Below are 27,629 nucleotides of genomic sequence, written 5' to 3' on the forward strand. Positions count from 1 at the left end.
AATTTCAATGGGAGCTTGGTTGAAAATCTACCAGCCTCAGAAAAAATCCAAACAGGAAGTGGAACTTCTCAGGTTTTTGCCTGCCATATGAGTTCTGTTATACTCACAGACATAATTCAAACAGTTTTAGAAACTTCAGAGTGTTGTCTATCCAATACTAATAATAATATGCATATATTAGCAACTATGACTGAGGAGCAGGCCGTTTACTCTGGGCACCTCTGTGCACCTTTCATCCAAGCTACTCAATACTGCCCCTGCAGCCATAAGAAGGTAAGTGGGGTAGTAGGAGCAGAGACAACATCTGCCCTGTACTAAAGCTTGACATCTTTACCTAGCATCTGACTGACCAGTCAAACAGGTCATCTTACAATACCATTGCCCATTAACTACAGGAGAAGAGAGATCTAACTACTAGTATTCGTGGAAAGAATGCAACAGAAATCAAGCGTTACCAGTATTTTCATTCCACAACATGGAATGCATCAGACATGGACGCAGGGTAAAGTTCAGGATGTGGGTGGCAGTGTGGTTACTCTTGATGGGCCTATGACCAGCCTGGGAGAGAGGCAGTGGAGGTTGGACAATAGAGAGAGATGTAATGAATTTCTTTCAATACCAAGTCAGTTGAGAAAATATCTCAAAACTGAGTCATAAAATGTACTTTTGAGTGATGTATTACCTCATACACGTGCAGGATGACGCAATTGCCCACCTCCAGAGTGCCATAAACTGTTCCTACAAGCTGCACATATCCACCACGAACCTGAGTGTTCTTCACTGTGAACTCCATCCTCTGAGGAAGGGAGTAAAATGTGGTGTGATATGGACCTCTCCTCCCTGTGGCGTGTCCTTACATTGTTTCAACGGTTTGATATGCTTGTTACAATAACGGCCATAGTTTGATTGTCCTGTCCTTACGTCATCCCCAGAGTCGTCCTTCCTCAGCATGTAGCCCCCGTTAAAGCTCTGTCCTCCCTGCTCAGCATAGAATGAGATATGGTCCAGCAGAACCCCACACTCCTGCCCTGTCATTACCTCATCCACGAAGGCACACTCCCTTCTCAGAGACAGTACTGTCCCCACAGCCTGCTCAAACTGTGGGACAACCACAGAAACATATAAAGAGATTAAAACACGTTACCAGTATTTTCATTCCACAACATGGAATGCATCAGACATGGACCAATCACAATGCATTCCTAGGAAGTGGCAATAAAATGCATTTCACAGATTTGACAATGTCATGTCATCCACGTAATGAATTAATTTACAATTATTTATTGGACACTACATATGAAAGAGACAACAAGACTGTTACAAAGCTAGCGGCACTTACAGATGCTAAGGTTGCTTCTGCCTTTCATGGCTACTGTAGTAGGTGTGAATCTACATTACAATCTCCCCACAGTCAGGGCAGGGAAGTGAGACACAAACACAATGACATGGAGAGACCACTGGAATAGAGAGGAACAGGCAATGAACAGAAGCAGTTTACCATGGAAATACTCAATCATTAGTTTAAAAGGGATGGTTTAAGAGGATAGTTGTTGGGCTTTGACTACTAGAGGACAGATCAGGTAGGAGGCTGTCGGGTTAGCATCTCGCATACACCGATCATCATTCAGTTACCCAATCAAAGTGATTAGCCTCCTTTGAGCACACAGACCATTGAAGGAGCCATCAGAATTGTGCATCGGCTCAAACCTTGATATCATCCTTAAATTGCAGATGCATCTCCCTTTCAGAGAAAGAGACAGAGGGCTTGTGCATCTTCTTACCTTTCTAACCATTAGATGGGTGAATGTTCATTTACAATTTCCTGCCTGGAATGTCCAGTCCAGAGTCACAGAGAACAGAGCTAGAACATTCCAGTGGGGGTGGTAAGGGTTTTCCCTACAATCCTTCACCACACCCCAGTCTCCATATTAGTTTTCACCCAGTTTAAGGCAGGCAAACTGGTTGGCCATCTGTGGTGTCTTTGCTATACAGTGTGTGTTCCTGCCAGTGCCCTGGGCAGACATAACCTTGCCACCACCCTTGCCATCCATCAGAGGGCTAAGCTCCTGCACACACTCACTGGCCTTCAGACCTCGGTTGGCAACATCTTGGTAGAGGAGAGTCAACAGATAAGATACTGTCCCAACAAAATATGCAAGTTATTGCATTAAGCACAAATAAGGAGCTCATCTGTGAATTATGGTGTGAATGGATGCAAATACACATGTAGGTTAGACGAATGGCTTACCTGGGGAACCTGGCATAAACAGATGATCTTTCCAGCTTCATTGTCTACTGTGAAGAGCATAGCAGCAGTCTGGGGGGACTGGGTCTTCAGCAGCTTCAGAGACTCATTCAGAGCCTGGGACAGAGAGATGCAGACAAACACCAGGTTAGAATTACACTTCTGATTAGAATTGAGGGATCTCTGTGCTGTGTTGTGGTGTTGTAGTTTTTGGGATGCCTTAGAAAAGATGCTATTGTTACCTTGGCAGAGACTCCATTTTCCATCTCCATGACTACCAGTGGCTGATCCATGACGCAAAGGTGAGAGGTCATAGGCCACTGAAAGTATGAGTAGGGGTATGTTATTTTCTGTTTGATCAAGTTTGTATTTACACAGATCTATGGTTTCTGGTGTTATTGATCTCAGGCCTTTTGTCTATTGTTTTATTTTCGCATTCCTGGGCTGCTTTGCTTCTTCTTTGGCAAACAACACCATTGCACCTTAACATTCCGCCTATCTCCCTTTTATTGGTATACAATATGTCACCCCAAGGCGCCTGTCATTATTTTCTCCTCCTCACAGAATACAATGTTTTCAAGCACGTATTACCAAGTCACTGTGTTGTTGCAGTCTCTGGGCATAGCGGTGATCTCCCAGTGGGAGAAAGATGAGATGAGGGAGGCTTTGAAGGGACTGAAGAAGACCATGGATGACCTGGACCGTTCCAACAAGGCTGATGTCCAGAAGAGGGTGAGAGAGAGCGGGGTGCCAGGTCTAGGCTAAGAGGGGTTGATAGAGGTTTTATGACCGTGTGAAGGGATTAGTACATGTCAGAAAATTGTATGCAGGGCCATTCTATAAGTATTGTTTTTCATGGTTGAGCTGGTATTTCATTGCTATGTGCTCTCCTCCCCCAGGTTCTTGAAAAGAGATGATTGACAGCAGTCCTAACCAGCATAGCACAGGCAATCTTCTCTGTGCGTCGCACCGCTCCTGTGCGCAGAGCACCCTTGGCGGTGAAGTCAAAGTGCAGGCGGTCAGGAGCCACCAGGGAGCCACGCTGGTCAGCCTCTCCCAGGACCCCCGCAGGGTAAAGTTCAGGATGTGGGTGGCAGTGTGGTTACTCTTGATGGGCCTATGACCAGCCTGGGAGAGAGGCAGTGGAGGTTGGACAATAGAGAGAGATGTAATGAATTTCTTTCAATACCAAGTCAGTTGAGAAAATATCTCAAAACTGAGTCATAAAATGTACTTTTGAGTGATGTATTACCTCATACACGTGCAGGATGACGCAATTGCCCACCTCCAGAGTGCCATAAACCGTTCCTACAAGCTGCACATATCCACCACGAACCTGAGTGTTCTTCACTGTGAACTCCATCCTCTGAGGAAGGGAGTAAAATGTGGTGTGATATGGACCTCTCCTCCCTGTGGCTTGTCCTTACATTGTTTCAACGGTTTGATATGCTTGTTACAATAACGGCCATAGTTTGATTGTCCTGTCCTTACGTCATCCCCAGAGTCGTCCTTCCTCAGCATGTAGCCCCCGTTAAAGCTCTGTCCTCCCTGCTCAGCATAGAATGAGGTATGGTCCAGCAGAACCCCACACTCCTGCCCTGTCATTACCTCATCCACGAAGGCACACTCCCTTCTCAGAGCCAGTACTGTCCCCACAGCCTGCTCAAACTGTGGGACAACCACAGAAACATATAAAGAGATTAAAACACTGACACAAGCAAGAAACTGATTTGAATAAATATCAAGCAAACCATCTTTGAGTTGGTTAATGAAATTGAGTTGATTTTGTTTGTGTCTTACCATATTTGCCACTGTCATCAGCACTGTAGCTGTACTTGGGTGAGTCGTCAGTAGCAGCGATGCCCTTATTGCGTAGGTCCTCGGTGGCATAGATGTCCAGCATGATGTGGTCCTCATCCCGAGCCCTTCCCTGGGACATGGAGGAGAAAGCCTTAGCCCAAATCCCCAATCTCAGTTCTATTTCCATTGCAAAAAACCTGCAACTAACTTTACTCTAATGCTGGATCAGTCATTCATTATGCTGAAGCATCATACTCATTCCTTGGATAGAAAGCCAACTTGCATGTTTAGCACCGATATCATATGGCTTTATTGAAGTGATTTTGACCTTCACTCCTATGTGGAAAGGAGCTTTTCAGTATGAATTACCACTGCAATGTGATGGATCTGTAATGTACTGTAAATACTGATTTATCTAATCAGCAGAGCAAGGCACTTCTCACTTAATAGTGCAATAATTGACTGAGAAATGCTGACAGATAGGAAAGCATTCCTGTCTTTGTACATCCGCAAGTCAGTACTCAAGACAGGCAAATTCACATAAACTCCCATGCCAATCCAAGGCTCTATCTTTTCTACTGGTCACCATTTCTCCAACATCCACCATCATCCCCCTCTGTAACGTCCACCATCATCCCCCTCTCCTCAGCGATGAGGGCAGTGAGATCCATTGGGGAAACCGTATGTGTTATACAGCAACCAGGCTGTGTCACCTACACAGGGAGAGAAAGAGGAGAGAAATGGGTTCAGAAACATTCTGTTTTGACAACAACTTAAATGTTTCTAATTGATCCCATATTCTAATGTGGCCCTTCAGTACCAGGGATGGTCTTGCTGTCTCCCAGACTCTGGATCTTTCTGTCCAGGATCTTTCGCCCCCTGCTGAGTGTCTTGAGGAACTGCTCCTCCTCCTCATTGACGATATCCTTCACCATGTCATGGTCCTTCTTTAGCTCAGGGACGTCATCACCTTGGAGAGAGGGGACCGCAGAGGAAGACAGGTAAGGGAGGATGACTAAGAGGGAGAGAGAGATACAGATAGTTAATAACATGAAGAGTAGGAGTGGGATGAGATTCCATACTAGGCACTCTACCACCACATCAACTAAGGTGGCAAAGAAGCCTCTATGAGTACCCAGCTTCTCGTGAGAGCAACACAACTGCACACAAACAGTGGGAGAGGGTTAACATGTGCACATTAACAGACTGATGTTCAGACAAGCATAGATCAAAGACAGCCAGACAGTTAAAAGGGCACCCTCTCCCTGTGTTGTCTGGCCTGCCCTCATCAGAGAGGGCGATGGTGATGGTGCGGGCGTGGTCAGCCAGGACACAGTAGGCTATGTCAATGCCATTTACGTCCTCAGCACCAACCGTTCCTGTGTAGTCCCTAGCTCCTGTGCCCTGTTTGGAACAACCACAGTGGTACAGTCAGCTAGGCCATTCAGAGCACAGAGAACACATGATTCAATTAATAATGACTGGCAGTGGTGCTTGCCTTCTGGATGGCCTGGAAGTAGGGGATGAACAGGTCTGTGTCATAGTTGGACATCTTGTTCTGCAGAACAGAGACAAGACGCTCCAGACCCATGCCTGTATCAACACTTCATAGGCAGGGGATTCAGCTCTGTCTCAGACTCCCTGGTGAGGGGGAAACAGGTTCAGTGACATCATAATGCTTGTATGTGACTGTGCGCATCTGCATATGTATTATACAGGACTTGAACTGTATGAACTTGAACAGGAGTAAGGCACCATGTGCGCATACGTTTATTACACATAAGACAGCTTATTGCAAGCCACTTATTTTCAATGTTTTACCTGTTGAACTGGGTGAACACCAGGTTCCAGATCTCCAGCACGTTGGGGTCGTCCATATGGACCAGGCAGGTAGCATCTCTCCCCCCGATACGGTCAAAGTGAATCTCACTGTAGGGCCCACAAGGACCTGTGTCCGCATCTCCCAGAAGTTATCCTTCATGCTGCCTGGCAGAATACGAGCCTGTCACCCAGAGAGGACACACAGGTAAAACAGGTGAGACCCAGAGGTGAGACAGAGAGGACACAGTGGGAGCAGGTAGGGAGGGAATGAAGGCACAGAGTGAGAAAATTACTGTTTTTGTAACCAGTAGAGTGCCATCTTCAGGTTTGAAAAGGTTACCGTACCCTGAGAGTAGAGGTCGACCGATTATGATTTTACAACTCCGATACCGATTATTCGCTGACCAAAAAAAGCCGATTTTTATATATACATCGGCCGATTTTTATATATACATATTTGTAATAATGACAATTACAACAATACTGAATGAACAATGAACACTTTTATTTTAACTTAAAACCTTTCTGGACTACCCATCCCGGATCCGGGATCATTCTCATCAGAAACGCTGACTAGCATAGCCTAGCCTAGCGCCACAGGGATATAATATAATTTCATGAAATCACAAGTCCAATACAGCAAATGAAAGATAAACATCTTGTGAATCCAGCCAACATGTCCGATTTTTAAAATGTTTTACAGCAAACACAACATATATTTATGTTAGCTCACGACAATAGCCCAACACACAACGCCATTTTGTTCACCGCAAAGATAGCTTTCACAAAACCCACAAATAGAGATCAAATTAATCACTAACCTTTGAACAACTTCATCAGATGACAGTCTTATCACATCATGTTATACAATACATTTATGTTTTGTTCGAAAATTTGCATATTTATAGCTACAAATCGTGGTTTTACATTGCCGCCATGGTCACAAATGGCAGAATACAAGACAATTGAATAGGCGATGCCTTTCACAGAGACCCATTTCAGAATTTTCACTTCCTGTTTGGAAGTGAAAATGAGTTCTGTTTTACTCACAGATATAATTCAAACAGTTTTAGAAACTTCAGAGTGTTTTCTATCCAATAGTAATAATAATATGCATATCATATGATCTTGGACAGAGTACGAGGCTGTTTAAATTGGGCACAATTTGTAATTGAAAAAAAGCTAACATTTAAGTGCCTTACTCAGAACATATGGTTCTTTTTAACATGAGTCTTCAATATTCCCAGTTAAGAAGTTTTAGGTTGTAGTTATTATGGGACTATTTCTCTCTATACCATTTGTATTTCATATACCTTTGAGTATTGGATGTTCTTATAGGCACTTTAGTATTGCCAGCCTAATCTCGGGAGTTGATAGTCTTGAAGTCATAAACAGCGCTGTGCTTCAAGCATTGCTAAGAGCTGCTGGCAAACGCAGTAAAGTGCTGTTTGAATGAATGCTTACAAGCCTACTGCTGCCTATCACCGCTCAGTCAGACTGCTCTATCAAATATCAAATCATATAGTTAATTATAATAAACACACAGAAATACAAGCCTTTGGTCATTAATATGGTAAAATCCGGAAACTATCATTTAGAAAACAAAACGTTTATTCTTTCAGTGAAATACAGAACTGTTCCGTATTTTATCGAACGCGTGGCAACCCTAAGTCTAATTATTGATGTTACATTGCATCACCTTCAATGTTATGTCATAATTATGTAAAATTCTGGAAAATTAATTACGGTCTTTGTTAGGAAGAAATGAGCTTCACACAGTTTGCAACGAGCCAGGTGGCCCAAACTGCTGCATATACCCTGACTCTGCTTGCACTGAATGCAAGAGAAGTGACACAATTTCCCTAGTTAATATTGCCTGCTAACATTAATTTATTTTAACTACATATGCAGGTTAAAAAAATATATACTTGTGTATTGATTTTAAGAAAGGCATGGATGTTTATGGTTAGATATATTTGTGCAACGATTGTGCTTTATTGGCGAATGCGCTTTTGTTAAATCATCACCTGTTTTGCGAAGTTGAAGTAGGCTGTGATTCGATGATAAATTAACAGGCACCACATTGATTATATGCAACGCAGAACAAGCTAGTTAACCTCTTAATATCATCAACCATGTGTAGTTATAACTAGTGATTATGTGAAGATTGATTGTTTTTTATAAGATAAGTTTAATGCTAGCTAGCAACTACCGTGATCCATGCAGCCACAAGGTCCTTTTGATGCTGCACTCGTGTAACAGGTGGTCAGCCTGCCACAGTCTCCTCGTGGATTGCAATGTAATTGGTCATAATCGGCACCCAAAAAGGCAGATTACCGATTGTTATGAAAACTTGAAATCGGCCCTAATTAATCGGCCAAGCCGATTAATCGGTCGACCTCTACCTGAGAGACTTATCAACCAACACATAGTGTTACTAACCACATTAACAAGAGTAGAAATGGGTCAGGATATTTGTATCATTCAGGTAGATTTGGATACCTAATAGCCCTATTAGTTCTGACCAGAACTTCCTACTCTTGAAACTCACTCACCCAAGGTCCAGCCAGATCTGTTTACACTACAGATCCGGCTCCAGCCCAGCTTCTTCGTGACCCCTGAAGTAGGTGACATACAAGCACTCGATGGGAATCCCAAACTCCTTAGTCAGCAACTCCAGGGCCATGGTACAGGCAAGGTGCTGCAGGGAGAGGAGTCAGCAGGAAAGGAAATGAGAGAAAGCAATTAATCTTTCTAACACGCATCCACATTTACATATTGTTAATCGTTGACACACATCAACACCTTCCATCTTGAGAGACTTGTTAAATGTTGCAGAATCATAACAGGTCAGATGACAACACTATCTAACAGGCGGTTGGTTGGTCTGCTTGATTTACCTTAAAGTAGTCTCCAAAGGACCAGGAGCCCAGCATCTCAAAGAAGGTGTGGTGGTACACGTTCTTGCCCAAATCATCCAGGTCATTGTGCTTGCCCCCAGCGCAGATGCACTTCTGTGTGTTAGCTGCATGCTTGAGTCTGGCCATGGGGTGGGACGGGTCAATGGTGTTCAGGACAACAGGTTTGAAATGGGAGGGGTTGGTGTGGGGACAGAGAGGGTAGATAAGAAAGATGGAGCGATAACCATTGGGATGAGTACAAGTTGGAATTTCTTCAAATAGTCTAATAACAGTACAACTGAAAAAAAGCTTTGAATATGGAAAAAACTGATATCAGGAGAGTGGAACTGGTATCTAGCTACTAGAACACATCTGCTTCAGGACAAGACACTCCCAGAGTGTATAATTCCACTTTGCTAAGACATAGTCACTAAGGTGAGAGGTCGTGATTAGCCAATGGGGCCACACTAACTATGGACCTGCAGAAGGGAGGGAGGGGGTAGGGATAGTTGGATGGGCGGTGATATTATTGTAGCGTACCTGGTTCATGCCAGCATTGGCGAAGAGTAGTGTGAGGTCGTCCAAAGGTATGGTGGCGGACGAGTGGACATACTGGTGGTCATAAAGACGGAAGAAGTCAATGAACTTCTCACGGATCTGAGCATTTTGTTGATATCGTTCATTATGGTAAGTAGCCTATACTAGAGAAATATTACATTTTATATCAAATTAGTTTGCTAATATGGGTGGTTGTTAATGGGGCAATTACCTTCACCACTGACTGTTCAAGTTTTACAGCTGGCTAGGCAGCTATAAATTCCTTGAACTCCCTTTGATATTATAAACTTTAATGCAAACCATACAGTTTACATACACTTAGGTTGGAGTCATTAAAACTTGTTTTTCAACCACTCCACAAATGTATTGTTAACAAACTATAATTTTGCCAAGTCGGTTAGGACATCTACTTTGTGGATGACACGAAGTAATTTTTCCAACAATTGTTTACAGACAGATTATTTCACATAGAATTCACTGTATCACAATTCCAGTGGGCCAGAAGTTTACATACACTAAGTTGACTGTGCCTTTAAACAGCTTGGAAAATTCCAGAAAATTATGTCATGGCTTTAGAAGCTTCTGATAGTCTAATTGACATCATTTGAGTCAATTGGAGGTGTACCTGTGGATGTATTTCAAGGCCTACCTTCAAACTCAGTGCCTCTTTGCTTGACATCATGGGAAAATCAAAAGAAATCAGCCAAGACCTCAGAAAAAAATGGTAGACCTCCACAAGTCTGGTTCATCCTTGGGAGCAATTTCCAAATGCCTGAAGGTACCACGTTCATCTGTACAAACAATAAAACGCAAGTATAAACATCATGGGACCACGCAGTCATCATACCGCTCAGGAAGGAGACGCGATCTGTCTCCTAGAGATGAACGTACTTTGGTGCGAAAATTACAAATCAATCCCAGAACAACAGCAAAGGACCTTGTGAAGATGCTGGAGGAAAGATGCTGGAGGAAACGAGTCGACATAACCTGAAAGGTCGCTCAGCCAGGAAAAAAACACTGCTCAAAAACCGCCATAAAAAAGCCAGACTACGGTTTGCAACTGCACATGGGGACAAAGATCGTACTTTTTTGGAGAGTTCTGATGAAACAAAAACAGAACTGTTTGGCCATAATGACCATCGTTATGTTTGGAGGAAAAAGGGGGAGGCTTGCAAACTGAAGAACAACATCCCAACCGTGACGCACGGGGGTGGCAGCATCATGTTGTGGGGGTGCATCATGTTGTGGTGCACTTCACAAAATAGATGGCATCATGAGGCAGGAAAATTATGTGGATATATTGAAGCAATATTTCAAGACATCAGTCAGGAAGTTAAAGCTTGGTCGCAAATGGGTCTTCCAATTGGACAATGACCCCAAGCATACTTCCAAAGTTGTGGCAAAATGGCTTAAGGACAACACAGTCAAGGTATTGGAGTGGCCATCACAAAGCCCTGACCTCAATCCCATTGAAAATGTGTGGGCAGAACTGAAAAAGTGTGTCCGAGTAAGGAGGCCTACAAACCTGACTCAGTTACACCAGCTGTCAGGAGGAACGGGCCAAAGTTTACCCAACTTATTGTGGGAAGCTTGTGAAAAGCTACCCGAAACATTTGACCCAAGTTAAGCAATTTAAAGGCAATGCTACCAAATACTGATTGAGTGTATGTAAACTTCTGACCCACTGGGAACGTGATGAAAGAAATAAAAGCTGAAATAAATCATTCTCTCTACTATTATTCTGACATTTCACATTCTTAAAATAAATTGGTGATCCTAACTGACCTAAAACAGGACATTTTTACTCGGATTAAATATCAGGAATTGTGAAAAACTGAGTTTAAATGTATTTGGTTAAGGTGTATGTAAACTTCCGTCTTCAACTGTAGGTATGCACGTCAGCTTTGACATCGGTTTTGCACATCGGCGTTAAACTAGACATCGGGCTGATGCCAATATTGGCATTTATAGCTAATATCGGCCGATTCCGATATGTTCACCGATATATCGTGCATCCCTAAATATTAGATTTTTTAGTGTTGCACCATTATTTTTACATAAAAGCTATATACAATTTCAGTATCATGTCTTAAGAGTGATGAACAGTGCCATCACCGTGGCCTCCGCAATGGATAAGTCGACTGAGACAGGCGTAAATCTTGTGCACCATGAAAAAAAGAAAAAATAATTGCGACTGTTCAAAAGAGACCAGGCCGGGATTTGAGAAGTCAATGAGAGAAGTGAAAAACTCTTCCTTAGTTGTTCAATTTCTCTAAAACTAAAGGCACAACCTAGATTCGAGCCAATGTCTTAAGCAGTTGAAAAATGTTATTACTCCAACCACGTGAGTGACGAACGTATTAATTTTCGTCAAAAACAACCTTGTATCAAAGGAGTGTCTTGGATTTGAGGACCTGCACATGCGCAGTTTGGCGCTAGATGACCGTTCGACCAGATGATGCGTTCTACGCATAGTTGCGTTGAAGAGTTCAATTGAACTCGACCAAAACAATGGAATTGCCATGGAAACACGTGGGGGAAAGAGCTGTGGGGGGGAAAGATCCTGAGTCTCCTCATTGCCCCCCAGCAAAATTAGACGACATTTAGGCTATTGTTTGTATGTGTATTTCACACTATGTTGAGGTAAAAATCAGAGTATAATGATTGTATGGGGATGTCAACCCTAACACATGTTCTTGTCATCGTTACCAATCAACTGAATTACAGTTAAAAACGAATTTGATTACAGCCACCGATTTCGGTATGCTAGCTGTGCTAACCAGCTTATGTGAACGGGAGTTAGCATTTAGCAGTCACATCTTCTTAACATGAATAGAGACAGCTTCTACATGTTATGCAACGAAAACAGCCAAACATATCAAAATCGGACTTACAGTGCATTCAGAAAGAATTCAAAACCCTTCCCCTTTTCCACATTTTGTTACTTAACAGCTTTATTCTAAAATCGATTAAATAAAATGTTTTCCTCATCAATCTACACACAATAACCCATCATGACAAAGCGAAAACAGTTTTTTTTTTTTGCAATTTAAAAAAAACTAAAACAAATACCTTATTAACATAAGTATTCAGACCCTTTGCTATGAGACTCAAATGAGCTCAGGTGCATCCTGTTTCCATTGATCATCCTTGAGATGTTTCTACAACTTGATTGGAGTCCACCTGTGGTAAATTTAATAGATTGGACATGATTTGGAAAGGCACACACCGGTCTATATAAGGTCCCACTGTTGACAGTGCATGTCAGAGCAAAAACCAAGACATGAGATCGAAGGAATTGTCCATAGAGCTCCGAGACAGGATTGTGTCGAGGCCCAGACCTGGGGAAGGGTACCAAAAACCATTTCTGCAGCATTGAAGGTTCTTCCATTCTTAAAATGGAAGAAGTTTGGAACCACCAAGACTCTTCCTAGAGCTGGCCGCCCGACCAAACTGAGCAATCGGGGAAGAAGGGACTTGGTCACTGTGAAAGAGCTCCAGAGTTCCACAGTGGAGATGTTAGGACCGTCCTGAAGGATAACCATCTCTGCAGCACTTCCCCAATCAGGCCTTTATGGTAGAGTGGCCAGATAGAAGCCACTCCTCAATAAAAGGCACTCCTCAGTAAAAGGCACATGACAGACTGCTTGTAGTTTGCCAAAAGGCACCTAAAGGACTCTTAGACCATAAGAAAGAAGGTTCTCAGGCCTGATGAAACCAAGATTGAACTCTTTGGCCTGAATGCCAAGTGTCACGCCTGGAGGAAACCTGGCACCATCCCTACGGTGAAGCATGGTGGTTGCAGCAATATGCTGTGGGGATGTTTTTCAGCGTCAGGAAAACTAATCGGGATCGAGGGAAAGATGAACCGAGCAAAGTACAGAGAGATCTTTGATGAAAACCTGCTCCAGAGCATTCAGGACCTCAGACTGGGGCGAAGGTTCACCTTCCAACAGGACAACCCTAAGCACACTGCCAAGACAATGCAGGAGTGGCTTCAGTTCAAGTCTCTGAATGTCCTTGAGTGGCCCAGTCAGAGCCGACTTGAACCCAATCAAACATCTCTGGAGAGACCTGAAAATACCTGTGCAGCGATGCTCTCCATCCAACCCGACAGAGCTTGAGAGGATCTGCAGAGAAGAATAGGAGAAACTCCCCAAATACAGCTGTGCCAAGCCTGTTTACATCATAACCAAGAAGACTCGAGGCTGTAATCGCTGGTTAAAGAGCTTTAACAAAGTACTGAGTAAAGGGTCTGAATACTTATGTAAATGTGATATTTCCATTTTAAATTTTTAATGAATTTGCAAACATTTCTACAAACCTGCTTTTGCTTTGGTATTTTGGGATATTGTGTGTAGATTGATGAGGGGGAAAAAACAATCTAATCAATTTTAGAATAAAGCTGTAACGTAACAAAATGTGCAAAAAGTCACAGGGGTCTGAATACTTTCCAAATATAATTCATTATGTTTAGCTGAGTGGAAAATGTAGGCTTTGATGAAGGTAATTGCTTAATTAATTAGTGCTGGGTATGTTCTGATGGGAGGGGCTTCCCCTACAAAAGGAGCCTCTCTTTCAGTTCAAGGGGGGAACCATTTTGGTTTGTTTTTAAGCTGTCTCCATAATGCATACTTAGGATGGCAGTACTGTTGTTTTTCTTCCGGATTCACTATATAAATAAACACCCTTGCACAGAAGTACTTTTGCCATCTTTTTATTTGATAGAGGTTAGGTTTTTCAGTTTAGGCTTCTGGCCTACTCTACATGACAAAGGGTATGGTTACATTAGTCTCACAAATATATTTAGTCTCCGGACTCTAGCAATACTTTTGGATTCAGAGACCCATCTTTCTTTGCCAAGGCTTGTAAATCCCTTCATAAGATCATCAAGAACAATAGAAGAAAAAAAACACATGATTTTGCAACTCACTTTCATTTTGCATTTACAGGGCAATTGTTTTTATATAGAAATATACATGATATGATATACATTGTTAATTGACAGTTCACTTGTTTCTCACAATCAAAGTGGCAATGCCTTTAACATCCCTTATTCTGTCTGCATCAAAGTCGACCATCAGTTTTCTCAGGCCTGCTCGGGTGGGCTTGAAGGACAACTTGACCTTGACCTCTTGACCTGGTCCAATGTCATCTCTGTAGGAGAAAAGAGATTGTTTCACTACAAGCACACATTGTTCTTTCAATTCAGTCTTGCTCTGTTCCACTAACGGTTAAAATACTAACGGAGGTCTCCTGCTGTATTCAACGAGACCATGTCAAACATGTCACGCTATACTGAACAAAAATATAAACGCAACATGGAAAGTGTTGGTCTCATGTTTCATGAGCTGAAATAAAAGATCCCAGCATTTTTCCATATGCACAAAAAGGTTATTTCTCTCAAATTTTGGGCACTCATTTGTTTACATACCTGTTAGTGAACATTTTGCCTTTGTCAAGATAATCTACATGACAGGTGTGGAATATCAAAAACATGATTAAACAGCAGGATCATTACACAGGTGTGCCTTGTGCTGTGGACAATAAAAGGCACTAAAATGTGCAGTTTTGTCACACAACACAATGCCACAGATGCCTCAAGTTTTGAGGGAGGGTGCAGTTGGCATGCTGACTGCAGGAATGTCCACCAGAGCTGTTGCCAGAGAATTGAATGTTCATTTCTTTACCATAAACTGCTTCCGTCTTTTTAGAGAATTTGGCAGTACTTCCAACCGGCCTCACAACCGCAGACCACATGTAACCACGCCAGCCCAGGACCTCCACATCCAGCTCCTTCACCTGTGTGATCGACTGAGACCAGCCACCTGGACAGCTGATGAAACTGAGGAGTGTTTCTGTCTGTAATAAAGCACTTTTGTGGGTAAAAAACTCATTCTGATTGGCTGGGCCTGGTTTCCCAGTGGGTGGGCCTGGCTCCCAAGTGGGTGGGCCTCTGTCCTCCCAAGCCACTCATGGCTGTGCCCCTGCCTAGTCATGTGAAGTCCAGAGATTAGGGCCTAATTTATTTATTTCATTTGACTGATTTCTTTAAATGAACTGTAACAGTAAAATCGTTTAAATTGTTGCATGTTGCGTTTATATTTTTGTTCAGTGTATTTTAACACCTCTTGCATGGAAGCCAAAAACCAGCTCATTCAGAAACATTGTCTGGTAATAGAAACTTTTTTGTAGCCATATATTTCTGGGAAAGGCCACACAAATTGTTTAACATTCAGGTCTGCTGGAATTTTAAACTCGATTAGCTGCCAGAAATGACAGTTGTGGCTATGTCCTGCTTAGGCTTGGGTGATATACTGTACCTTTTATACCGTATGCCGGGGTATTTCAAAATACAGATGGTATGATTTCAATACTCCCCTGAAAAAGTGTTTATTGGGTTGGGGGAAACTGATACGCCACTGCTTATAAATTAAGTATGACTATAAGAAATTAAGATGTGTCAAATAAATGAATCATCTCAGGACTCCAGCTATGCATTTTGTTTGCTAACTGGCTAGCTATGTGGCTAGATGTCAAAAACAAGCTTCTTGTTTACAGCAGAGACATTCAATCCCCTCCTGGATCAAGATCCCTGCTGCCTAAATTTGTATTTTTTTTGTGTTCTTTTAAATACCGCCCCTTGTGTGCGTGCACATTCGGAAATACCACGGATGGAACAATGAGCCAGATATTTCACCGGATGTATAAATGTGAAGCATCCGGTTGATGTTTCCACTCATTACCAAATATGATGATGAGAGGAAGCCCAGTGGCCGGCAGTGGGAGAAGATGGAGCGAAATGGATTTTTGCCGACATTCTGCACATTTTCTCATCTATAAAACATTTGAGCTCCATACAGTTTTCTGTTTCCAAAACTAAAATCTGTAACAAACCGAGTGGACTGCATTTTGTAGACTTTACCCTTTGCCAAAGTTTTAAAAATTGCAGTGTTTAGAAGGAGTGCAAGGGCGAATTGAGTATTTCACACGCACATTTCACAGAGTCGATATTCTCTAACAGAAATATGCAAATAAATGCTAGAACACACCAATAGGATTTCACTAGCTCATGCTTGGCTCTGCCCACCTTGCTTGTTCGGCCCACTATGATTAAGTTCTGGTCTATCTTGGGTTATTTATAAAAAATCTTTGGTAATACCATATACCCCAGTATGGTACAGAAAAGATATGACTGCCCAACCCTAGTGCTGCTATGAAAATGTGGATTTTTTTTTTCACACTTGAGCTACATGAGATGACCAAAAAATTAAGTAGGCTAGGTCCATCCAGGAAGTGTGATGTTTTGTCAAAGAATGTTAAATTCACCCAGACGGCCAGCAGAGAAATTATCCTGTGTTTAGTCTGAGGGCATATGTTTACACTGGCATCTCTTTTTGGAGGTTATGTGTGGTAACATTTGGCCTGTGGTCCTGGAGAGCCACGCGGGCCGGTATAATCATCTTTGGCCTGGAATGAGGAGGATATGTCAGGCTCTCTCTTTGTCTTTTTAAGGGAGGTGGAGCGAGAGAAAAGCAGATCTTGTTATTTTTACTCATGCAATGCGGTCAGACTATGTCCTTGCTGAGGAATTTACAGTGGCAGCCAAGAGCTCTCTGAGAGCTCTCTGAGAGCTCTTCCGGCGCCGACAGAGATGGCCGCCTCTCTTCGCGTTCCTAGGAAACTATGCAGTATTTTGTTTTTTTACGTGTTATTTCTTACATTGGTACCCCAGGTAATCTTAGGTTTCATTACATACGTCGGGAGGAACTACTGAATATAAGAGCAACGTCAACTCACTATCATTACGACCAGGAATATGACTCTCCTGAAGCGGATCCTGTGTTTTGCCTTCCACCCAGTACAATGGATCTGATCCCACCCGGCGACCCTAAACAACGACGCGGTAAAAGGGGCAAACGAAGCGGTCTTCTGGTCAGGCTTTGGAGACGGGCACATCGCGCTCCACTCCCTAGCATACTACTCGCCAATGTCCAGTCTCTTGACAACAAGGTTGATGAAATCCGAGCAAGGGTAGCATTCCAGAGAGACATCAGAGACTGTAACGTTCTTTGCTTCACGGAAACATGGCTCACTCGAGAGACGCTAACGGAGTCGGTGCAGCCAGCTGGTTTCTTCACGCATCGCGCCAACAGAAACAAACGTCTTTCTGGTAAGAAGAGGGGCGAGGGGGTATGCCTTATGATTAACGTGACATGGTGTGATCATAACAACATACAGGAACTCAAGTCATTCTGTTCACCTGACTTAGAATTCCTCACAATCAAATGTCGACCGCATTATCTACCAAGGGAATTCTCTTTGATTATAATCACAGCCGTATATATTCCCCCCCAAGCAGACACATCGATGGCCCTGAACAAACTTTATCTGACTCTATGTAAACTGGAAACCACACACCCTGAGGCTGCATTCATCGTAGCTGGGGATTTTAACAAGGCTAATCTGAAAACAAAACTCCCTAAATTCTATCAGCATATCGATTGTGCTACCAGGGCTGGTAAAACCCTGGATCATTGTTATTCTAACTTCCGCGATGCATATAAGGCCCTCCCCTGCCCTCCTTTCACGAAAAGCTGACCACGACTCCATATTGTTGCTTCCAGCCTACAAACAGAAACTAATACAAGAAGCTCCAGCGCTCAGGTCTGTTCAACGCTGGTCCGACCAATCTGATTCCACGCTTCAAGACTACTTTGATCACGTGGATTGGGATATGTTCCCGCATTGCGTTCAACAACAACATTGACGAATACGCTGATTCGGTGAGCGAGTTCATTAGAAAGTGCATCGGTGACATAATACCCACAGCAACGATTAAAACATTCCCAAACCTGAAACCGTGGATTGATGGCAGCATTCGCGTGAAACTGAAAGCGCGAACCACTGCTTTCAACCAGGGCAAGGTGACCGGAAACATGACCGAATACAAACAGTGTAGCTATTCCCTCCGCAAGGCAATCAAACAAGCTAAGTGCCAGTATAGAGACAAAGTAGAGTCGCAATTCAACAGCTGACACAAGAGGTATGTGGCAGGGTCTACAGTCAATCACGGATTACAAAAAGAAAACCAGCCCCGTCGCGGACCAGGATGTCTTGCTCCCAGACAGACTAAATAACTTTTTTGCTCGCTTTGAGGACAATACAGTGCCACTGACACGGCCCGCTATCAAAACCTGCGGGCTCTCCTTCACTGCAGCCGAGGTGAGTAAAACATTTAAACGTGTTAACCCTCGCAAGGCTGCAGGCCCAGACGGCATTCCCAGCCGCGTCCTCAGAGCATGCGCAGACCAGCTGGCTGGTGTGTTTACGGACATACTCAATCAATCCTTATCCCAGTCTGCTGTTCCCACATGCTTCAAGAGGGCCACCATTGTTCCTGTTCCCAAGAAAGTTAAGGTAACTGAGCTAAACGACTACCGCCCCGTAGCACTCACTTCCGTCATCATTAAGTGCTTTGAGAGACTAGTCAAGGACCATATCACCTCCACCCTACCTGACAACCTAGACCCACTCCAATTTGCTTACCGACCCAATAGGTCCACAGACAACGCAATCGCAACCATACTGCACACTGCCCTAACCCATCTGGACAAGAGGAATACCTATGTGAGAATGCTGTTCATTGACTATAGCTCAGCATTTAACACCAAAGTACCCTCCAAACTCGTCATCAAGCTCGAGACCCTGGGTCTCGACCCCGCCCAGTGCAACTGGGTACTGGACTTCCTGACGGGCCGCCCCCAGGTGGTGAGGGTAGGTAACAACATCTCCACCCCGCTGATCCTCAACACTGGGGCCCCACAAGGGTGCGTTCTGAGCCCTCTGCACGCCTCCAACTCAATCATCAAGTTTGCGGACGACACTACAGTGGTAGGCTTGATTACCAACAACGACGAGACGGCCTACAGGGAGGAGGTGAGGGCCCTCGGAGTGTGGTGTCAGGAAAATAACCTCACACTCAACGTCAACAAAATAAAGGAGATGATTGTGGACTTCAGGAAACAGCAGAGGGAGCACCCCCCTATCCACATCGACGGGACAGTAGTGGAGAGGGTAGTAAGTTTTAAGTTCCTCGGTGTACACATCACGGACAAACTGAATTGGTCCACCCACACAGACAGCGTTGTGAAGAAGGCGCAGCAGCGCCTCTTCAACCTCAGGAGGCTGAAGAAATTCGGCTTGTCACCAAAAGCACTCACAAACTTCTACAGATGCACAATCGAGAGCATCCTGTCGGGCTGTATCACCGCCTGGTACGGCAACTGCTCCGCCCACAACCGTAAGGCTCTCCAGTGGGTAGTGAGGTCTGCACAACGCATCACCGGGGGCAAACTACCTGCCCTCCAGGACACCTACACCACCCGATGTCACAGGAAGGCCATAAAGATCATCAAGGACAACAACCACCCGAGCCACTGCCTGTTCACCCCGCTATCATCCAGAAGGCGAGGTCAGTACAGGTGCATCAAAGCAGGGACCGAGAGACTGAAAAACAGCTTCTATCTCAAGGCCATCAGACTGTTAAACAGCCACCACTAACATTTAGTGGCCGTTGCCAACATACTGACTCAACTCCAGCCACTTTAATAATGGGAATTGATGGAAATTTATGTAAAAATGTATCACTAGCCACTTTAAACAATGCCACTTAATATAATGTTTACATACCCTACATTACTCATCTCATATGAATATGTATATACTGTACTCTATATCATCTACTGCATCTTGCCATCTTTATGTAATACATGTATCACTAGCCACTTTAAACTATGCCACTTTATGTTTATATACCCTACATTACTCATCTCATATGTATATACTGTACTCTATACCATCTACTGCATCTTGCCTATGCCGTTCTGTACCATCACTCATTCATATATCTTTATGTACATATTCTTTATCCCTTTACACTTGTGTGTATAAGGTAGTAGTTGTGGAATTGTTAGGTTAGATTACTCGTTGGGTATTACTACATTGTCGGAACTAGAAGCACAAGCATTTCGCTACACTCGCATTAACATCTGCTAACCAGGTGTATGTGACAAATAAAATTTGATTTGATTTGAGATGCTATCCCTCTCTAAATCTTCAGCTGCTGCACAGGGTGCGAGATCTTAAAGAGCCCTGGGTTTTAAACAGTTTCAGGTCTACATACATTCTCTCATTGCTGAAAAAGCATATACAAATTCAATGAAGATTGGATCTCCTCTCTCACATAGAGATACTTACGGTGCTTGGATCTCCCGCGCTGCTGTCAGACCTGCACCCTCCACAGTAAACACGCCCCCTCTGAGGGTAATAGGCAGTGGATTGGTGAAGCTGATGTGGGCAATCAATTTCCGAGATACAACTGCATCTCCCACTACCTGGAGAAAGAACATGGACAGTGCAGGCATCATCAGAAATGATAATTTCAGTAACAAACAACCTTAAATCAATATACTATAAGCCACTGTTTGCACTTGAACATATCCATTCTCATGACCAGTAGTACTCAATTTAAGCATTGCTTCACCAGAGCCATTTCCAGTTCCAGATAGTACCTTGACATGGAGCTGAGGCATGCTCAGTTGGATGTTGACCTCTTGTAAGACGACTTCGGGCTGGCCGCTGACCTGGAGTAGTGCTGTGACCCTGATCAGGTTATGCTCAGACACACATGCCCCGTAGTGAACGTACCGTAGCCGCAGCACTTCCTTATGAGCTGTGAGAATAATAGGGATGAGAGGAGAAAGTGTGTTATTGTATTGTTTCACACTTTTTCCATGGTATAGTTTAGCACTGTTTACTTGGTTCCTAAACATACAAGAACACCAGGGGTCAGACTGACCCAGTGCCACTAAAAAATAAATCAAACACAGGGTCTCACATTAGTTCCAAGTTTTCAGTCATGATTCTTGATTCCTCTCGCCTATTGCACAATGATAAACTTCACTAAAAAGTTTGATTGTGTGATGGCAGTTGAGGCCCACCTTTCTGGGCTGGCACGGTCAGGCTGGCAGTCTTCCTATGGCACTCCCCCCGGTGGAGGCTGTTGTAGGTGACAGCGTTGGACGTCACAGTCAGCTGCGCTGGGGTGTCCTCTCCACCGAAGTTGTGCACCTCCACTATCACATCAAAGTCTGTCCCCAGGATGGCCTGGGCGTGTTTGATCTTCAGCTCCAGCTGCCCTGGTGCTCCATTCGGCTGCGTTACCCGCCGTCCTGCCTTCTCATACACCTCACGCTCTTTCACTGAACCTGGTAGAAAGGAAGGAGGTTGTCATACTGTTAAATTAACGGTGTGTTCGTGTGGTATGTGTCCAAAGTGACACCCTTCCCTTGGGGGTATTTGTAGTGTGTAACAGTCTACTGTACTCTTTAGGTTCTCTTCCCATCTGTGCTAGTATTTGTGCAGGTGTGAACATTACAGTATGTTTGTTTAAAGGAAGGAAGTGAATACCTTCGGGGTATTTGTAATGTTTAGTGATGTCCTCTCTGTAGTCTCCGTACACGCTCTTGGTGCTGATGTTTTGGCCAACTGTATTCTGGTTGAGGGAAACTTGTGAGCGTTGGCCATCTGGGTAGACTATCCAGGTGACCAGGTCTGCGTTCACCTCAGAGAACACGAAGGCTGCATCATACTTCATCCCCACATCACCATCCCTCACTGCCTTCACTGGACAGGGCCCACAACAGTACACCCCTGAGAAGGAGGAGATAGGGATGAGGGCAAGAAAAACAACTTTACAGAAAAAACATGTATGAAATGTAACTTCCTGTAGTAGCCCAACCATAAAAAATAGATTTTAGAGGGGCTTAGTAAACCAAGGCTGGTCATGAATATGAAGTACCATCACTCCTCTCCTGTGGGGTGGGATCCAGAGCCTGCCACCCATCATAGCCTTTAGGAAGATCCTCCCTGTCCATCCAGGACTCCACCCAGCAATGGTAGTTCCTACACACACCCACACATACAGTGCTGATTCTGCATAATTCTAAGCTGATATCTAGAAATGAAAGCAACATGAAAACTATAGAAGTGTAGGTTGTGAGCCTTACCAGATCATGTCCTTCCTGCCTTCAGACACACTCTCCAGCTGCTCATCATACAGATAGTCCACATTCAGGTTGCCATCAGTGTCATGGGCAGAGGAGTAGTTTGTAACTGGGCGAGTGGGTATGCCCAGACAGCGAAGAACTGTGTGATGGGTGAGAGAAAGGAACCAATCAGCAAACAGCATATAGTCTGTTTATAGCTTAATATACTGTAGCTGAATGAAATATTTGATAGTGCAAATATAGAACCAGAGAGTGTTAGGAAATTAGCTGAGAGAGAGCCGAAGAGAGAGAGCCATCTTGTGTCAGTGTGTTGTCTCCTATTTTTTTATTTTATTTTTATTTCACCTTTATTTAACCAGGTAGGCCAGTTGAGAACAAGTTCTCATTTACAACTGCGACCTGGTCAAGATAAAGCATAGCATTGCGACACAAACAACAACACAGAGTTACACATGGAATAAACAAACGTACAGTCAATAAATGAATAGGGAAAAAATCTATATACAGTGTGTGCAAATGAGGTAAGATTAGGGAGGAAAGATAATAAATAGGCCGTAGTGGCGAAGTAATTACAATTTAGCAATTAAACACTGGAGTGATAGATGTGCAGAAGATGAATGTGGAAGTAGAGATACTGGGGTGCAAAGGAGAAGAAAAAAAATAATAATAATAATATGGGGATGAGGTAGTTGGATGGGCTATTTACAGATGGGCTATGTACAGGTGCAGTGATCTGTGAGCTGCTCTGACAGCTGATGCTTAAAGTTAGTGAGGGAGATATGAGTCTCCAGCTTCAGTGATTTTTGCAATTCGTTCCAGTCATTGGCAGCAGAGAACTGGAAGGAACGGCGGCCAAAGGGGGAATAGGCTTTGGGGGTGACCAGTGAAATATACCGCTGGAGCGCGTGCTACGGGTGGGTGCTGCTATGGTGACCAGTGAGCTGAGATAAGGCGGGGCTTTACCTAGCAAAGATTTATAGATGACCTGGAGCCAGTGGGTTTGGCGACGAATATGAAGCGAGGGCCAGCCAGCGAGAGCATACAGGTCGCAGTGGTGGGTAGTATATGGGGCTTTGGTGACAAAACGGATGGCACTGTGATAGACTGCATCCAATTTGCTGAGTAGAGTTTTGGAGGCTATTTTATAAATGACATCACCGAAGTCAAGGATCGGTAGGATAGTCAGTTTTACGAGGGTATGTTTGGCAGCATGTGTGAAAGATCCTTTGTTGCAAAATAGGAAGCCGATTCTAGATTTAATTTTGGATTGGAGATGCTTAATGTGAGTCTGGAAGGAGAGTTTACAGTCTAACCAGACACCTAGGTATTTGTAATTGTCCACATATGTGTCTCTCACCTGTACAGGCTACGCCTGAGAACACCCAGCACTGTCCGTAGCGCACCCTCTGTGCCCCGGCCTCACTCCAGCGCCTGAGGATGGGCACACTGCCAGTCCAACGTGTGGGCGGCACCCCGTCATCGTACTTCCCGTCCCAACGGCCAGACACCACGCCACGGTCATCATTAGCATTCACCTGCACAGGTGTAGAGTAGGTAGGTTAATTACTGTGAGATTATAACTATTCCCAATGTGTAGAAATAATGAAGTTGAAGGGTGAACCTTACCATGGCAGTAATTGTCCTGCTCACGTACACTGGGTCTGCTCGGTTGGCTGTGTCCATCTCTGGGTTTGTCAGTGCAGCAGGTGAATTGTCCAGGATTTCAAAACAGATGTCCACCACATCTTGTTCAAACTATGAACAATGACATGAGGGATTATACGTAAAAATATTATGAGAATGCATTAAGTGAGCTCATGATGACGTAGATACAAATCTCAAACTAGTGTTAAAAAATACATACATAGAATTGTTGATTGTGACTGTGACTCTATGTACTTTCTCCTCACTAGATGGAGACAATAAGCCATGCAGGTTGTTTGTCTGTCTCTTTCTCAATTTCTATGTGACTATGTCTCTGTCTCTCTCAGATGAGACAAACCCACGTTTGAGTGGTTGGCATTTTCACACATCCAGTGTAAAAATGTCTTACATCCACCAAAGACATTTCCTCTGCCAGCTGGTGCATGGTGTCTCCAAACGACACCAAGCTGTGACAATTCACACAGGCCACCATCAAGCCTTCAGACTTGACAGAAACCACTGGCTGCCAACACCCACCCACATGCCCCGTTGTTAATCTTTCTGTTTGGAACGCCTCAGCTAGAACTGTGATTCAGGCTGCACATCACTGAGATCTGGTTCTCATTGGATCGATGGGTTGATAATGGGATCAACAGGTTTGGGTTCTCTATTCTGTCTCAGCTGTGTTGGCTGTATGTCCTTCAGAAGTGCTGTTTGTTTGCTACCTGTCCAAAGTTCCAGGGTAGTGAGGAAATCTGGTCCCAGGAACCCTGGTAAAGGAGGCCATTTTCATTCAGGATGTACTCCTCTAGCAGCTCCTCATCAGGGAGGTACACAGAGTCAGCTGGGAGGGAGAACAACAAAGACCCAGAGAAGAGAGAGGCATTCTTATTGTAGTGATATCACACAACTAACAACTTTCATATAAGATATCTGATCCACTAATTTCATATTTTTCTATATGTTGTTATAATTTCATGTTCGGCTCAAATGTATTTCAAAGTAATCACAGGGACGGACACAAATACACAACTGAAGACAGTATCTTCCCTGACTCTGACCTTCTGAGAGTGGCACCTTCCTGAGCCCTCCACCTTACCAAAAGAGCAAATAAAACAGGACAGGGTGCAGTGCCACAACACTGAGCACTTTCAATATCTTTACTGATTCAACTAGTGTGTGTGTGCATGTGCACGCAGCGCATGCATGTGTCAGCTCACCTTTGCACCAGGGGTTGAAGAGCAGGTAGAACGACTCTGGTGTTGTCTTCTCCAGGATGTGTCCATCAGGGGAGAGGAGCAGCACTGTCACGCTGTAGATTCCCACAGGGGCGTCTGCTGGGCTGTGGATCGTCAGCAGCACCTCACTCTGAGCCCCCTGCTGGCGGAACCACCACTTGTCACTGCCAGCACGGGCATCCAACACCTTCACAACCACCTCACCCTCCTTACCTAAACACACAAACAAAACCACACATATACTGTCAGTCAAAGCTGTTTTACCAGACCATTTTATTTTTATATCTGTCAATCATAACTAACTCCTCCTCCCACTGTGCAGTAGTATCCACTCTATTGCTGACTTAAGCTTATGGTCCTTGTCCTTGAGTTGCTTACCTAGATGCAAGATCATGGCTAGTTTGTGTTTAGGGGGCAGGGTTGTGAAGCACTGCAAGGCAAGGGAGAAGGGCTGCCCCCTACGAACCAGCAGCCTTTCCACGTCCATCTCCTCTGTACGATGGGCATGGCTGTTCACCTGGCAAAGCAGGTCCATCCCCATGAATACACCTGGAACACAATGAAAGAAAAAGCATAGGGTTCAGTCACTTCTAATAAAAACCTATTCTACTGTATAGTTACAAATAATGAGTTCAAGAGGATGTCTTAGGGGGTAATCCGACCACACCTGTACTATTACTCTTGTAAATATTCATATTTCTAGAGAGATCTCTAGTTTAGTCATATCAATCACAATGGTCCCATGTTGTACAGGTCAAACCACAGAAAGGTCAGACAAGTCATTTATTTGAGCCTGACTATCAGTGTGAGTCATAAAGTCAAGGACCCCACTTCATATTTATAGAAGCTACTGTAGGTAGACAACTCCACTCAAGCATGTGGCACTGTGTGAAAACATTAACATTGCTGTTTTGATATTAAAGGGTTATGACAATGATTGTCAGAAATGTGTGTTAATACTATATTTTAACAGTAGCGCGGGAGAAAGCTTTTTTTAAAGAACAGAGGTGAATAACAAAGTTTGATGCTTTTTGGAGATGTTTTTTTATAAACCATCAAGAAATAAGTAAGTATAGACCTGGTTTGCCAGGTCAGATTGGCACAAAAGAGACCAATCTAAGCCATCAAACTGAAGTCATCCTTCACCCATTCCTGAGGTTAGACACACTTGTGTGCCATATACTATGATCACACACAGAGACAGAGACAGAGACAGAGACAGACACACAGACAGACACACAGACAGCGACAGACCAACTTTCATTTTTGACAAGGAGAAACACAGATATACTGTATATTCTGTTTAAATTTAGAAATGTACACATTTGAGAATAAACTTTGTCAGATAACACCTCTGCTCCATCCTCATATTTGTATGATTAGCGCATGTGAGCCTGTTTTTCTCATGCTCTCCTGGTATGCATTGCTTAAATTAGAATGAGTGACCTTAACACACTGCTGTGAATTCATCCGGCAGCACATTTTTTACAGATATAGAAATTGCTTGTAATATTTGTCTCCTCTACTTCGGAGGGCACTACCAATGGTTTTTAAAAATATGTGAAATAATGGTAAATCCCTTACCGTTTTGGTCAGTCATTCTCCACTCTTTGTGGTGAATAACTCCTCTGTGAATCTTCTCTTCTCTGCCGTGTAACCTCCTTTTATGATAAGTTTGACTCCTCTTTTGTCTTTTCACACAGTCCTGAAGGTGTATGCATCACTTTTCTACCCGTCTCCACCAGGACCCAGTATTTATACTGGAGAGGAATGGCCCTGTCCTAGTGCTCCAACACACATGTTCACCCATACACACCTCCCGTTCACTGTTCTCCCTGACCTCTGACATCACACTCTGTGGAGATCCAGAACAGAGGTGTATCCACAATCTGTGCGTGCGTGTGTGTCTACGTGCGTGATTGGATGCGTGCCCATGCGTGTGTGCGTGTGTGTACAAGCTTGAATTGGGAAGCACAAGCTCTGCCTACTTCAATATTTTACTTCAACTGAAAAAAGCATGAGAGCCCAAATATTTACTATAGTTTGTGTCAGCCGTGTGCGGGAACCTTTTTCTCCCACTGTGATCTAAGCTCAGACACTGTGTTCTTTGTTAAGCGGATAAAGGGTTCAGGGCATAGGGCACACTTTTACTAATCCAACAGTTTTCCAGTAAATGTTTTGCATCATATACAATTTTGCATACATGGCCACTTTTTTTCTTTCTGTATAAAGCCTGAAAGTCACCAATTACAAAATATACAAGTTGAATAAGTTTACAGCATGATATACTTGAGAAGGAAAATAAGATTTTGTTCAGCTGAATTGCAGTCCAGGACATTGACTGGAGCTATTT

At 43.7% G+C, this 27,629-nt stretch overlaps 1 protein-coding gene and 1 pseudogene across 1 annotated transcript; both read right to left on the minus strand.

Moving 5' to 3' along the window:
- Window positions 1–1,928: 1,928 nt before the first annotated feature.
- On the minus strand, window positions 1,929–14,263 carry LOC120053211 (annotated as a pseudogene).
- LOC120053443 (protein-glutamine gamma-glutamyltransferase 2-like) lies at window positions 14,039–27,031 on the minus strand. The gene is made up of 13 exons (XM_039000567.1): window positions 26,861–27,031; window positions 25,655–25,825; window positions 25,259–25,489; window positions 24,764–24,882; window positions 24,021–24,149; window positions 23,752–23,929; window positions 22,395–22,533; window positions 22,187–22,290; window positions 21,796–22,038; window positions 21,327–21,593; window positions 20,898–21,058; window positions 20,584–20,720; window positions 14,039–14,481 (listed from the first exon to the last, which is right to left on the minus strand). The coding sequence occupies exons 1-13, from the start codon at window positions 26,874–26,876 to the stop codon at window positions 14,334–14,336; spliced, it is 2,043 nt and encodes a 680-aa protein (XP_038856495.1). The 5' UTR covers window positions 26,877–27,031; the 3' UTR covers window positions 14,039–14,333.
- Window positions 27,032–27,629: the final 598 nt, after the last annotated feature.

This window comes from Salvelinus namaycush, chromosome 9 (assembly GCF_016432855.1).
Source record: "Salvelinus namaycush isolate Seneca chromosome 9, SaNama_1.0, whole genome shotgun sequence".
NCBI classification, from domain to species: Eukaryota; Metazoa; Chordata; class Actinopteri; order Salmoniformes; family Salmonidae; genus Salvelinus; species Salvelinus namaycush.

Coding starts and splice junctions, on each gene's coding strand:
- LOC120053443 (XM_039000567.1), bottom strand. Junction 20,721..20,897: donor TGCCTCAGCTCCATGTCAAG/GTACTATCTGGA, acceptor TTCTTTCTCCAG/GTAGTGGGAGATGCAGTTGT. Junction 14,482..20,583: donor GCGCGGGAGATCCAAGCACC/GTAAGTATCTCT, acceptor TTTCTCCTACAG/AGATGACATTGGACCAGGTC.